We start from the raw sequence: 14,389 nt of genomic DNA, 5'->3' as shown, positions 1-14,389 counted from the left end.
CAGTTTGAGCGCGTCGCAGCGGTGATGTGGTCACCGAGAAGCCTCCGAAACAGAAAGCCCCATCGGATGAATGAACTGAAAACAACCCTGTTTTATGAGCCGACACTCAGACATTCAGCCGCTCCAGTGGCCCAGAGACCCGCCGGCCACCGACAATAAGCCGGTACCGGTGTGTGTGTGTGTGTGTGTGTGTGTGTGTGTAAGGGCGCTGCAGCGGGACACAGCGGATGATGCGGCTCATCACCCCGCTATCAGCCGCGGGCTGCTCCCGTGCGGAGGCGGCTCACCATCAGTTCACCGTCCTACCTGCATAACTGAAGGGAGGGCGCTTCCGGGCGAGCCTCCGGGACCGACATGGATGTGCTGCTCTGGTGTTGGACCGAGATCCCTGCTTAATGTGAGACTCAGTGAAGAGTGCCCTTCACTGACCGGCCGCCGGCTGTGCGCAGGCTGTCACGGACTGACGGCTCGTCCGCACCGGGAGCAGTGGTGATGGTGGTGGTGTGGCTGAGAGGAGCTGCGGGGATCTGCGGGGATCTGCGGGGCAGAAAGATCCCTTCAGAGTCTCAAACGACTAAGGCCACACACAAATTGGAGAGAGGCCTTGCAGAGAAGCAGCCGGAAAAACGACGAGAAACCGTGTGCGTGCCCGTCCCGGCCAGAAGGGGGCAGGAGAGACCACAGGAAGCAGCAGGACCGGGGCCGGTGCTCCACGGAGCCGAGTGGGGGCGCCTGAGACTGCAACATCCGTCCGAGTGTGCCGTGTATTCTGTTCAAACCTGCTTCAGATGTGTCTGAACGGGATAGTTCACACTTCAGGAAATGCTGGCTCACCTCCAGCAGCCTCGAAACATGTCCGTCCCTTGTTAGCTTTAAGTCACAGCAGCTTTTTTATGTGAATAGTTTTTTTTTGCTGTCATTGCAATTTCTATTCAACTCACATTCATTTTCGGTGTTGTGTTTGTTTGTTTGTCTTTTCTCTTTGTGTGGCACCCCGGATGTCATTAATGCGTTAAAGATGGACACGAAGAAGAAATTAGTGTGTTGACAAAAAGACAACAGAAGATTTAACCACGACATCGTAGCTTTATTTGTGTTTACATAACATATATACAACATTTGCCACCAAGAGCAAAAATAAAACATCCCAACCGAGATACTTTTAAAGTGACATAGATCATGTCTACAGCTCCATCTGCACAGACTCAGGACACTGACGTCTGTGGTGCAGATTCATACATACACTGACCCCCGGGGTCTTACAGGGCTGTTTCGATAGCCCTTCACCATTTAGTCCACAAAGAGGACTAAATATTAAACGTACACATACATGCAGATTTAAAAAATACGACTGTCTAAACTTGTCAACTCAAACAGGACAACAGACTCGTGCGCAAACGTAAGTATATAATACTCCACCAATACGATCTAACGATGAAATCTGGCTTTTCATCAACGGAAGCGAGGGATTCATTCACTGTGTATATTTACAAGTGACGCTAACTCAACACGCTGCCTGCCTTTGCTATGTTGTGTATTATGCATTTTGCTGGCTTTTCACTTCCCCCCCCACCAAAAAAACCTGACCAGTCTACCAAGGCCTCCACACCGCAGCGCTGACCGGCTGCAGGCCCTGCTGAGCTGGACTGGGAGCCGCTGCCGCACTGGAGCTGCTCCGGGACTGGATGTCCGGTCTGGAGCCGAAACTCGACTTGAAGCTCAAGAGTCTCTGCTGGATCTCAGGGAAGGTCTTGAAACTCTGAGTGCAGCAGTTCCGGCAGGTTGGGGTGACGGTGGCTGACATGGACTGATGAACGAAGTCGTTGACGCGCTGGCACGCGTCCTGGTCCAGGCTGGTCTGGGGAAGCAGCGCGGAGACGCGCTGGAGACAGGCTTTGTAGCCCTCTCTGTAACTGTCTGCGGAATCTAAAAAGAAGGAGAAATGTTAGTTTGGCTGCTCAAATATGATGGAGACGGTGTCTATACATCTGGCGACACAAAAACATGACTCACCTTTGTTGTTAGTGCGCGGCATGTCACTGAGGAACCTCACGGTCATTTCCAGGATGTCGGCTTTTTCAAACTTGGAATACGGAGTCTTCTGGTGAAAACAATAAAATTTGATTGTTAAACATATGAGCCTAGCTGCTGCATTGACTAGAAAATATCTGAAAGCGGTTGGTTTTCTTATATTGCAACGATAGAATTGCTTACATTTCTGCCTGTGAGAGGAAGGATGAGGTTTTTCAAGTGGTTCAGGCTGTCGTTGATTCTGGCGCGCCTTCGTTTTTCCATCAAAGGTTTCATAGTCTGAAAAGATCAAATAACACTTAGTATTGATACAAGACATATGAGATATTCTAAGTAAAATGAAGCAAAACTGAGTGAGATCACTTACCTTTCTGAGCTCAAGAGCCTGTTTTCTTTTGGCCACAGTTAGCCCTGGAGAAAAAGTCTGGAGGGGTTCACAAGTCATGTTTGGAGACATCGTCTTGGTACCAGAGAGGTGTTCTAGTCAGAGGTCGGGGAGGATCTGTCTCTAACGGCCCAGATCTGCGGTATATATGGAAGTCCTTGGCGTCGGTCTCCGTGCGTCACGGCTACGCCCCCAAGCCGGCACAATAAGATTTGAACCAGCTACGTATTCGATGAAAACAACACAAACGCTTCACATTTAGATAGATAACCATCTGTCTTCTACTCTAATCCAAGCGTAACAACTGCAGGGCGTGTCTGCGTTATTATCCATAAACTATATTTCTATAAAAAAAACCTGCCAAAAGAGTCAGAGCAAATGCGTAAAGACGCTGGACGCACCAAAGGCTCATTCACCGAATGCAAATTCTGCAAACTCTCCTACAGCTTTGTAAACAGTTAAATGACGCTTAATTTAGTTTATTGTAGTAAACAGTGGCTTTTATTAGTTTATGCAAAGACGATATAATCGGTCATTGTTTTGAGTGTAAATACTTTATTGGCGCGTAATTGCGCATTAACCAAAAGAAAGACCGAGCCTATATAATAATTGTATTTATTATGACAATTAAAAAATAACGATTTATTAAATTCGTAACAAACCACATTAAAACGAACATCTTACTTGTAACATATTTTGAGATGCAAGCAATAGGATTTGGACATGTGCGCATTTTACTTTATATCTCATTAGCTATTTGTCCAAATTGAATCATATATTTCATTTAGGTAATGGTGATTATTTTAGATAAATATCTGCACTTTTAACAACAGAGTGCAATGCGTACAACTCTGACATAGGGGTCAGGCTTGCGTGTAACCAAAAGTGTACACAGACAGCAGACTTTTACTCCAATCACATACCCAAGCCACGCTACTTTTAAATAACATCTGCTCTTTGATTTTGACAACAATAGTTTTGCATATGACGTTTAATGCAGTTTCTGCCCGGGGGAGTCTACCTGTAGGGTGTATCCCCCTGCTGCCAACGGCCCGCACATGGTGGTGGGGGCTGAAAAACAGAGGGTGGGGAGAGAGGGATGTTCCTCAGTAACAATAGCCACCAGAAAACATAAAATCAGCCCAGGTTAAAACGGGGGTTCAAAGCATTTTAGAATGTATTTATTTACTTTTTGCCTTTTTAGACTTTTGGGCTAAGACCTTATGTAGTTAATGACCCACCATCACGTCCTGTGAGGGATGTGTCAAATGTTGAATCAAAGCTTTGAGACTTTGCAGATTTCAAATAAAAACTGAAGCGACATGACAGCCCATCAAATACCACTGCACTCAGGGGAACCACGCGCGCAGCACGCGCCACAGGGACCAGATGGTTGTGTGTTACCGACCCCCGACCCCCCCCCACACACTGCAATCCTCCTCCATTCGCCCCTTACTCCAGCGACCCAACCCCCACTACTGCACCACATCGGCATCCTCGACACCCAATCCCCCTGTCCAGCCATAGTGTACATCCATATCCTGCCCATGACACACACACACACACACACACGGTCTCAAACTTTACACGGACTGCGCAGGATGTCCACGCAGTTATAGCGTGGGTGTCCCATCTGCATGTGTCTAATGGGTCCATATCCTGACCAACTGAAACCTCCCCCCGCTCCAAACTTCATGACGCACTCATCTCCTTTAACTTGACTCCTGGACATTTTAGCGTCCACGCCATCATGAAAAGCTTCTTTGTGAATATCACATGATGCCGGCGACACAAAGCTCAATCTGTTGATGGGAATGAAAGATGTTTGTCTGGAGGAGCAACCTGCAATACAGCTACTTTCTGAATGAGCATTCAATACAAACCAACAATGAAAACCTCTAACAAGGCGACCACCTCCCAAAATATAATCCTTAAACACCAACAAACATGAAACTCTGAAACATAAAGAGGAAAACTTCCAACCAAAGGATCTGTCTTTCATTGGCACAAATGAATGGTCAGCCATAATAAATGCGCTGACAACAATATTTTTATCTTACAGAGACATACGATTATTTACTATATAGCAATATAAAAAATATATATATAATCAATGGCAGACCATTAATTTGTTCATATATATGGGTATATACGGTATATGGATGTTTATAATTTGGGATTTTGAGCCATTTCAGCTATTTGATATGAGGAGTATAAATTTTGAGAAATTCATATTTGAAGAGGCAACCTCGAGTCAACATCATCTGGTTATGCTGCCTCAGAAAAAAAAGCCCTGCCCTGAAATTGAGAGGCACACTTGCTGCACGCGCCCCTCAGCTCCGCTGGGAGCGGGGGATGATGGGAGGGGGTGGGCCTCGGTGGGTGCAGAGCAAGGTGGGAGGGTCACTTCTCTCGAGTTTGGCTCTTACGGTTAGGGTCCTCTTTTGTCTTTTCAGGCAAATTGGGCGTCGGTAAAACCATCTGTGCAGGCCGGATAACAGGGAGCCTTTGTCTGGAAATGTTCGGGTACTTCATGGGAATTAAGAATCACACATGCGGACTGTCAGTGTGTTAGTGTCAGGGGGTGAGGTGGGTGAGGGGGGTGAGGGGGGTTGGGTGCTGTGAGACTCCACCTGACTTCTGCTGCTGGGTGATGCGATCTGAGTAACAATGACATCAAAATCTTTTCCAACTACAAGACCTGTAAACAACGTTTAATCTCCATATGCTTCGGAGCTAAATGGTGTATGAAGATTGTAGACTTCAGCCACCAGACTCGGTATGACCAACAGATACAGCAGATCAGCAGTGCTCCACAAACACATCCAGTTACTGTTCACTTTTAGGGATTTCATTGGTTTTGTCAGAGCACCAAGTTAAAATGATCACTTCTACATTTGTGAACAAAAACAGTTTTCATGGTTTTACAGTTGTTCAGTTTTAGGACTGAGCATCAAACTGGATGTTACTTATCCAGTCTGTTAAAAAAATGGAGTTTAATGTTTGGATAGTTATAGGACATCTCCAGTTAACCCCCCAGCCTGATCAACTGAGCAAACTATAGAGGTTTTAATTGGTTGTAGTTCGAATACATCAGTCAGGTTCATGGCAAATTTATAGAACAAAATCAAAAGGAAGAGTCAAAACTACAGCACAAGACAAGAAGAGAACTAAGCCACACTGACACATAACAGATCACCAGAGTGAAAGGGGCAAGAGAGCTGTCTCCGAAACCAGACCAACCTCAGTGGTGGGTGGTTTGAGCTTGTTGTCAGCATTCACCCCACTGCTAAGTTACAAGCAGTGGGGTGTTACACTTACAGCTGGAAGGCTTGTGGACGTAGATGGTAAATAAATGAAGCTAAAATTAATCCTGGCGATGAGATTACGAACAGTGAGCCGAGACAAAAATCAAGTGAATAGCATGAGCAATGCCCAGATCCATTAGACTGATCCGCACAGACTCTATGGGAGGAATCCCAAAACACACAAAAAGCTGCAAAACAAAAGTTATCCAATGTTTTTCATGTATTTTAGGTTTTAAGAACTGTTTTGTGTCTAAGCTATAAGCACAACTTTGTGTTTCTGCCTTAGTTACCTGTAAGAATGAATTGATTACATTTTTAGATTTGAATCTTTATGGGAACAATGAGCATTTAAAGCCAAGTAAAAACAGGTCCAGCTCACTAACAACTAAAAGAAAACATTCAATAATTTCAACTTACTGTGACCAATTATTTAAACTTTAAGCTTTAGTCATATGTAAGAGCATATTTTTAAATTTTGTGGAGCTTCAGCCCCCTGTGTCAGACACATTAGGCTTGTGAAAATTAGAGCTGTCAAGTGCAAATATACTGTACGAATGGTGAAAATGCAACTAGATAAACAAAAGATCCAATGTCTAACATCTGCCAGCACAATATTATCATATTTGTAGTATTAAAAATAACAAAACCATTTCACTATCTAGTCTGTAGGTCTGATGTGTGAGTGGTTGTTGGTCCCTGTCTGTCTCTGTGTGTTGGCCCTGCGATGGACTGGCGACCTGTCCAGGGTGTACCCTGCCCTCGCCCACACAGAGCTGGGATTGGCTCCAGCACCCCCCATGACACAGAAATGGATAAGCAGTAGAAGATGGATGGGTGGATCTCACTATCTGTACCATTTATGACCTAGGCGGTGAGTGGGTGCTGACATTGGGCAAAGGCAGGCCACACAGCACACACACAAGCCAGGCCTGGGAATCAAACCCAGAACCTTCTTACAGTCAACAGTGCCAGCAAAAGTTTAGTGTATTGGGTCATGTACATATTATCTCACCATGTGGAGTGTCGAGGCACAGCTTGGCAAACCTCAGGCAAGCATCTGAATTGTTTGAGGGCGAAGAACAGCTTCTTTCACTGTGATCTGTCCATTTCTAAAGTTTGGAGAAAAAAAATCGAAAAATGATTGAAAGTCTTTGTTGTCTTGAACACTTGTTAATGTTATGCAATTCAAGCAAGCAAGCTGCTTTCGATTTGTACAACAGAATATAATTAGAAGCGGTGTGTATTTATCCTGGCTGTGCACATATGATAGATGTCTGATGGCATAAAATGGGGTTTGTAATTAAAAAAAACAAAAAGGTGATGTTGAACTTACTCTTTGGCTGAACTTGCAGGTATCGATGTTGAGAAAACATTGATGTGTCCTCCACTCTAAGCTCTCTCTTAAGCAAATGCTGAATTAAATTTACTAAAAGAGTCAAAAGGTAAGGAGAAAAAACTGGTCCGCTACACAACACAATTTGAACTCTTCTACCAACAGTTCAGACCAACAACTGCTCATGACCCAGACAAAAATCTGTATCTCCCTAAACCATAAGGAGATAAAGAAACGCAGGCAAAAGAGAAAGAAAGTCTGCTACAAGTGTGGGTAGGTGGCAAACTGAGCAGTGGACTGTTCTGAGAAACAAGCAGAGGCTGATTGATGGAGGAGCAGCAGGAAGTGAAAGAAGCATCTGGGTTTGACACAAAGAACGTAATGAGAAGCCAACCTGCACTTCAGACACCAACACCGATACAGACACACAACACCGCTAACCAGAACACCTGTGTAGAGAAGCTCAATGAGCTCGATGCAACACACACACACACAAATACCAACATGCAAATAACGTTCTCTTAGACTCAGGTGCCTCAGAATCAGAATCAGTTATTAGACAGATAGACCACTGCCACTGACCTCGAGAGAAACATGTTAAGACGATCTGTTATGTGATTTGGGCCACCTTTGGGCCAAGAGAAAGTTTTTTACATGCAAACACATTGTCCACCAGACCTTGTTCCGCTTTAAAAAACACGCTGTTGGTCCAGGTGCAGCTGCTAAGGCCACAGAAAAAACGAAAGATAACAACTGCTCAATATGTCCGTGTATATTCTGATTCATCCAGGTCATAGTCATATCCGGCCAACAAACTGAATTGAAAGCAAGTGGACTTAAATTTTTCTAAGACTAGTGACAACTAGTCAGACCGATGCGTTGAGAACTGATGAAGCCCCCTGGATAAGAGGCGAAACGTCTTCTTAAGACAAATCTAAGTCCAGTTGCTTTCAATTCAGTTTGTTGGCAGTCTGCTCAATATCTTTTTCCTCACTAAGGAAAGTTAGCACATGACAATATCTGTGTCAAAAGTGAGTCGTACAGACAAATTTCTTCACAAAGAGTTTGTATAACCTCTCACTACATTTTTGCAGGACCAATGTGAATTGTGGCTTTAACTGGGCAGCTCCTGATAAACCATTTCAACATTTGCAATATATATATTATATATAATAGCACGGGAAAAATGTTGTGCCTTGTGACTGCTGACATGTTTTCCAAATGGGTTGTGATGTTGCAGTAAAAAGTGCTGCTGAATATCTGAGTAATGACATGGCCGCCATTTTGCTTATCACCAAGCCAGCGAAAGTGTATAAGTCCTGTTGCGAGAGAAAATGGAACACTGAAAAATAAAATAGACTTGTCAAAAGCTGTGAAGAAATGAGTTTGTGGTCATTTTCCTGCATGAAAAGCCATGAGAGAATCAGGAAAACCACAGGGACAAGCCAAGAAACTGAATAAAGAGAACTATATGACATCTCTGAGACAGCAAACAACACCAGAATGACGACTACAAAAAGACTGAACAACAACAGCTGCTATGTGTGCGCACCCTCCACACTGATCCTATTCCTCTGGACCTCTCAGGGACATTTAGGCTTATGGCCGCTTCAGACATAAACTGAGGTTCTTTGAAATAGTTACATTTTCTTGGTCCTGCAAGAAAATCAATCTGAGGTGTGTTTCAATTGTCTGCACGTGGATTTTCATTGACCTATAAGGCCTTTGATAATGCCTTATAGGCCAATAGTTGATAAAAGCTTATTACTTCAAAATGTCCTACAACAAAGCAACATAATCACATAAAAAAATACAGTAATAATACTTAACCAAGTTCTTTTTGAATTCACAGACACATCTAAAGACTGCACATCTTATTTTCATGTAAAATTACTTGATGCTATTTCATGCTAGAATAAACACAATAATAAATAATGATAAAACAACTTTCACTTCTATCCAGTACAGTCAGAATGGTTTTTGCCAAATAAGCTGCAATAACAGTTACAAGCTGTAAAATCCATTTTGTTAGAATAAATTAATCTATAGGGGCCAGAGTTGCTTCCTCCCATTATAAATAAATCAGGATAACTAACTGGGAAGACCACAGAAAAACTAAAGCCTCACCAGCATTTATTACTGTGAGGCTTTGGGCTTTGAAATTGTGTGACATGGATATACCAACTCTTTATTCATTTGGAAATAAACCTGTGTAAGGTTGCTTCTGCTCTATCATTGTAATTAAAACTGCTGTGATCTCAGTGTTTCCCGTCACACAGCCAGTTCAACTTCTTCCCACCAATTTGGCGGCAAATGTATTGGCTCCGCACACAGGCAACAATGGAGCAGCTGCTCAGCTTCAAAAGGCTCCAGCTGACCTGCGCCTTTACGCGTCTGCGCGCCTTTTTCCGCCTTTGATATCCCCACAGTGCTCTCTGTAAGGACTCCGGGTTTAACGATAAACTTAAGAACATCCCAGAATAAAGATCACAACACACATCCATCCTCAGAGAAAGTACGTTTATTGGAAATCTTTCGTTCATGAAACAAAACGGGGTTTTCTCTTACATGCCACCAGCAGATGATTTCTAATCCTACTGAACACACAGTGTTTACAGACTATTCTGTTGCACAGACCAAAACATTTTGAAGTCCATCGTGCAAACCTCATACAATTAACCCTTGGGGTTTTACAAAAGTGTTACTTACAACCCATATCTTTGACACCCCAAAGAGGATTGCGTTTTTACAAAGTTCATAGACTTTACAGTTTCTGTGAGATCTGTGCTCTCGTGGCCTCCGGCTTTAACCGCAACATGGGCCAAATGCTGTATTAAATCATTAGGCAGCCATTATTCTTAACTTGTTTACAGCTGCTAGGATACGGCTACAGGGAATATAACAGAAAATAAATAAGACGACGAAATGAAAGGCCATCTGATCTACCAAGGCCTCCACACCGCAGCGCTGACCGGCTGCAGGCCCTGCTGAGCTGGACTGGGAGCCGCTGCCGCACTGGAGCTGCTCCGGGACTGGATGTCCGGTCTGGAGTCGAAACTGGATTTAAGGCTCAGGAGTCTCTGCTGGATTTGAGGGAAAGTCCTCGAGCTCTGAGCGCAGCAGTTCCGGCAGGTTGGGGTGACGGTGGCCGACATGGACTGATGAACGAAGTCGTTGACGCGCTGGCACGCGTCCTGGTCCAGGCTGGTCTGGGGAAGCAGCGCCGAGACGCGCTGGAGACAGGCTTTGTAGCCCTCTCTGTAACTGTCTGCGGAATCTGGGACGAGCAAAGAGGACACTTGGTCAGCAACTGTGATTTCAGGAGGGGTTCGCTTGAAATAAGATATCTGGTGTGATTAACGTTAAAGGTGAAGTGCTGGTGCTCACCTTGGACCGGAGAGGCCGGGAGGTCTCTGAGGAACCGGACGGTCATTTCCAGGATGTCCGCTTTCTCCAGCTTGGAGTAGCGGGCGTTGTCTTTGCCAACAAGAGGCAGAATCAGACTCTTCAAATGACTGAGGCTGTCGTTGATACGTGCGCGTCTTCTCTTCTCCAGCATCGGTTTGAGAGTCTGGAAGAAATGACGGGAAAAGCATTATTCAGCTGCACTTTTTAAAGACAGACTCAGAAATGGTTCCACAGACTGTCAGTTTCATTTTTCCTCACCTTTCTCAGCTCGTTGGCTTGCTTCCTCTGGGCCACGGTGGACCTGGCAGGGAGAGGCTGGGTGGCCTCGGTGGTGATGCTGGGACTCATTTTGTCTCTTGGGTGCTGTGCTTTTGGTTGGGTGACCTGCTCTCTGAGCGGCTAAGCTGAAGTGTGAGGCAGAGCCGGAGGAGGCTCCTATTTATGAGGCTCCGGAGCGTCAGCGCGGAGGGACAAGCCACACACCCCAGAGAGGGGGGCAGGGGAGGGGCAGAGGGCGGGAGGCCTCTGGGGGCTCCTGTCTGGAGCATCTGGTCCCTGTGGGCCTCCGTGTTTACCGCTGGTATGCGCAGTTTCGCGATGGTGTAGCGTTTTATTGTATTTATAATTCTGTATTTAAACGTCAATCGCAGATACAACTACGCCTACAGGCCAAATGACGACCGGCTTCTCTGAGCATCTGGACTTTTTTATTTATTTATTTTTTGCAAAATTATTTACGGTAACTTCTTTTTCGCCGTGCTTTGTTTTTGAAGGGATTATTCTTGTGGTTATTGCTTTTCATTGTTGCATAAAAAAAAAAAAACATCCACACGAATCAGTGACCGAACCAGCCAAATATCAGTTTGTACGACGACACATCTGAAAGTTGCATCTCTTTGAAAGAACCATTAAACACACAAGAACAAAAATAACGAAAATACGCCATAAAGCACATATATTCAGCTCTGATGAGCTTGACTTGCCTCCCCATCACTACTACAAAAGACAAAACCATGGTGGTGACAGCAGTAATCTATTCCTGAAATTAATAAACCAGATACCCAAGCCACGCTATGTATGGATTAACATCTGCTTATGGACCAGCAGCAGCTTTTTTCCAATATCAACTGCATTGTGTTTACCTGGACCGAGGGGGAGGAGACAGTCACAACCTGCAGCAGAGCATCTGCACAATGTGACGGACAAAGAGACAGCAGAACACGCTGCTTTAACACCGCGTCAATGGGCACCAGAAGACACGTCGCCTCTATTTTTATAAAAAAAAAATCTAACTTGCTACATTTATCTTAAATATGTTTCAGTCAAACGTGTTTGTGGACACTGAGTCAATCTCTGCTGTTCCCCATTGCCACCAGTGAGCCACCAGTGAGCTTCACGCGTTCGGCACGCGCCACAACCCGCAACAGATGGGACCCCCCCCCCCTCCTTCCTTCCTTCCTCCACCCCAAACCCTCCCCCACCTCCCACTGTCCCACTGCTGCTCCCATCAGCATCCCGGTGTGGTTGGCCGTCACGACCCCTGTCCAACAACGTCTTTTTTTGGGGAGTGGACTCGGTGCAGTTACTGAGGAAGAGTATCCTCAAACTAACTGTACACCTATGAAAGTCACAGGCAGAATAATCAATCCAGTTTGAAAAGCTTTTTGAAAGTAACATTATGATGAATCCAAATGACTTGTGACCTTTAAACCAGATTCAGTTTTATGTTTTATATTTATAATGTCCCTGGACATGCCAACTCCGTCTTCACGCACCGAAGCAACAGGGAGCTTTGCTTTATACCATTTAACTTAAGGTGGCTTGCTTTCATTGAGACAAACAATCTCATATCATTTTAGTAGAGATGAGCTGCTCTCTGGATGCAAGCTGTCCTGTTTTAGCTTCAGGGTTTTCAAGCCTGTTATTTCTTCAGGCGGTAATAGATGCGCGGGTTTGCACGCGTTGTGCCCCATGGGGCCCCATACAACTGCCACCAAGTCCAGTCTGGGAACAGGCCCTCCGAGATAAGAGCAAAAAAAAAAAAAAAAAAGTTCAGAGGCTTCGGTTGGGAGCCTTTTTGTCCTGGTTTCAGCGTGGGTATCCATCTGTGCAGGCCGAGACACACTGATCCTTTGTTGAAGGACGTATAGAAATGTTTCCAGCCACTGTGCGAGAAAGAGATGGGCTTTTTTTCTAGTTTCACTGAAGGCCAATTAATTCAGTCTTTCTATTTGTGGAAGATTTATGTCGACTAAATTTATTTTATTATTATATTATTATTATTATTTACTATTAAAACAGTGGCATTGCCCGCTTCATCAAGAAGAAATCTGGGTCAAAACGGGAAAAGGTGATTCGAAGCCCTTCCACAACTCATTTTCAATTTGAATGGGTTTGGGAGAAAGATGAACATAAGTGAGAATTTGGGCCTATGAAGGGCATGAGACTGACACGAGCCAAAGACTGAGACAGATGGGGGCGGTGCGGTTTACTGATGTGTGAAAGCAAACGGGTGGACCGGCTCAGCCTCGCCGAGGGGGCTCCTCTGAACACGGAGCCTTGCAGAGCTCTACGTCTTCCCGCAGCTCAAAGCATGTTTGGCATCCCGACCCAAAGTCTACACCGACATCCTCCACATGACAGCTACTGAAGTACTACTGAAAATACTTTTGTTTCAAATACAACTACCACGGTTTCATAAAAATCCTAAAATAACGATAACATTCACTGGGAGAGAGGACTCTGTGTGAAATTCCAACTAAAACACAGACCCTACATTTCTCATTACTGTAAATGTAACCCACCTGACGTACACTGAAAAAGAAATTCTTTTGAAAATTAAATCTGTTTTGGCCACATAAAAATCATGTGCATGTTTCAGGAACAGCATATTATGCTTACGTGATTGTTTTGTGTGTGTGTGATTTTTTACATATTACATATATATCAAATATTTTTTATTTCCTATTTATTTCCTGGAGATCTATCATATTATACAAGAACCTTTTTATCACTTTAATTGGATTGAATTTCCAAATGATTAACAAGAATAATTATTTTATGTTCCTTTAAAAGTAACCTATTTTTCCATCACTGAATAATACCATAATTTTGCATATCAAAGACTGCAAGCAAACCACATCTTCCTTGTGCCACCTACAAAATAATCTACATCTTTCAGAGAATAAAGTGAAGAAAACAAAATATCTTGAACCACTTATTTTTATCCAAAAATGTTTTACACAACCTAAAGCAGCCAAAAACGTTTTGGTGCTAAACACCAAAGCATTACAAACATGTAGTGGAGAACAACTTACAGGTCGCCCAAGGTGTCGATTTGAGTTTATAGTGGTTCAATAATGCCAATCTTACTTTAACTGCCACTGAGCACAGTTTACACTGCCACATACACTGGTGAAAGAGGAAAAAATAAAATAAATGCGATTTGGAAATGACTAAACTAAAGATGTAATCAGCTGAAGTTGACAATTTATAATTACAGCAGAAATACTAACAACTACAGAGCCTTGAATGGGCAATATATAATTATATTGAATTCATCAGTCCTGCTGACATTAGGAATCTGTAAGATATCACAAAACCACATTATGGCTTAACACATAAAAATTTATATTTAGCAAATATGGATGCAAGAGAATGATACTTGCTTAATATGATTATGTATCTCACCTCACAATAATTAAAGCCTTTTGGTTATGTTAGTTTATTACCTAAATGTCCATCTTGACATGCAATGGTATGAGAAAACTAGTACTACAGGTCCTGAGAAACAGACAATTACTCCATTGATTAAAAGGTAAAAACAGACCTGCTGTGTGAATATTGCTCTTTATCCATTTCCTGAAATGGCTAAAACATTTAACTCTGTTAAACATTTTTTCCGTCTGAATCAATCACATGGTA

At 43.7% G+C, this 14,389-nt stretch overlaps 2 protein-coding genes across 2 annotated transcripts; both read right to left on the bottom strand.

The window, feature by feature from the left end:
• Positions 1 to 1,205: 1,205 nt before the first annotated feature.
• On the bottom strand, positions 1,206 to 2,496 carry LOC115046530 (transcription factor HES-2-like). Its single transcript, XM_029506971.1, has 4 exons — positions 2,399 to 2,496; positions 2,215 to 2,310; positions 2,014 to 2,101; positions 1,206 to 1,926 (listed from the first exon to the last, which is right to left on the bottom strand). Exons 1-4 carry the CDS (start codon positions 2,486 to 2,488, stop codon positions 1,592 to 1,594), a joined length of 609 nt encoding a protein of 202 aa, XP_029362831.1. The 5' UTR covers positions 2,489 to 2,496; the 3' UTR covers positions 1,206 to 1,591.
• A 7,077-nt stretch (positions 2,497 to 9,573) lies between these two features.
• hes2.1 (hes family bHLH transcription factor 2, tandem duplicate 1) lies at positions 9,574 to 10,858 on the bottom strand. Its single transcript, XM_029506969.1, has 3 exons — positions 10,724 to 10,858; positions 10,445 to 10,628; positions 9,574 to 10,334 (listed from the first exon to the last, which is right to left on the bottom strand). The coding sequence occupies exons 1-3, from the start codon at positions 10,811 to 10,813 to the stop codon at positions 10,000 to 10,002; spliced, it is 609 nt and encodes a 202-aa protein (XP_029362829.1). The 5' UTR covers positions 10,814 to 10,858; the 3' UTR covers positions 9,574 to 9,999.
• Between the last annotated feature and the right edge of the window lie 3,531 nt (positions 10,859 to 14,389).

The sequence above is a fragment of the Echeneis naucrates genome, chromosome 7 (genome assembly GCF_900963305.1).
Source record: "Echeneis naucrates chromosome 7, fEcheNa1.1, whole genome shotgun sequence".
NCBI classification, from domain to species: Eukaryota; Metazoa; Chordata; class Actinopteri; order Carangiformes; family Echeneidae; genus Echeneis; species Echeneis naucrates.
Note: the sequence above shows the minus strand (reverse complement) of the source record. Positions and strands in the feature narration are given on the sequence as shown.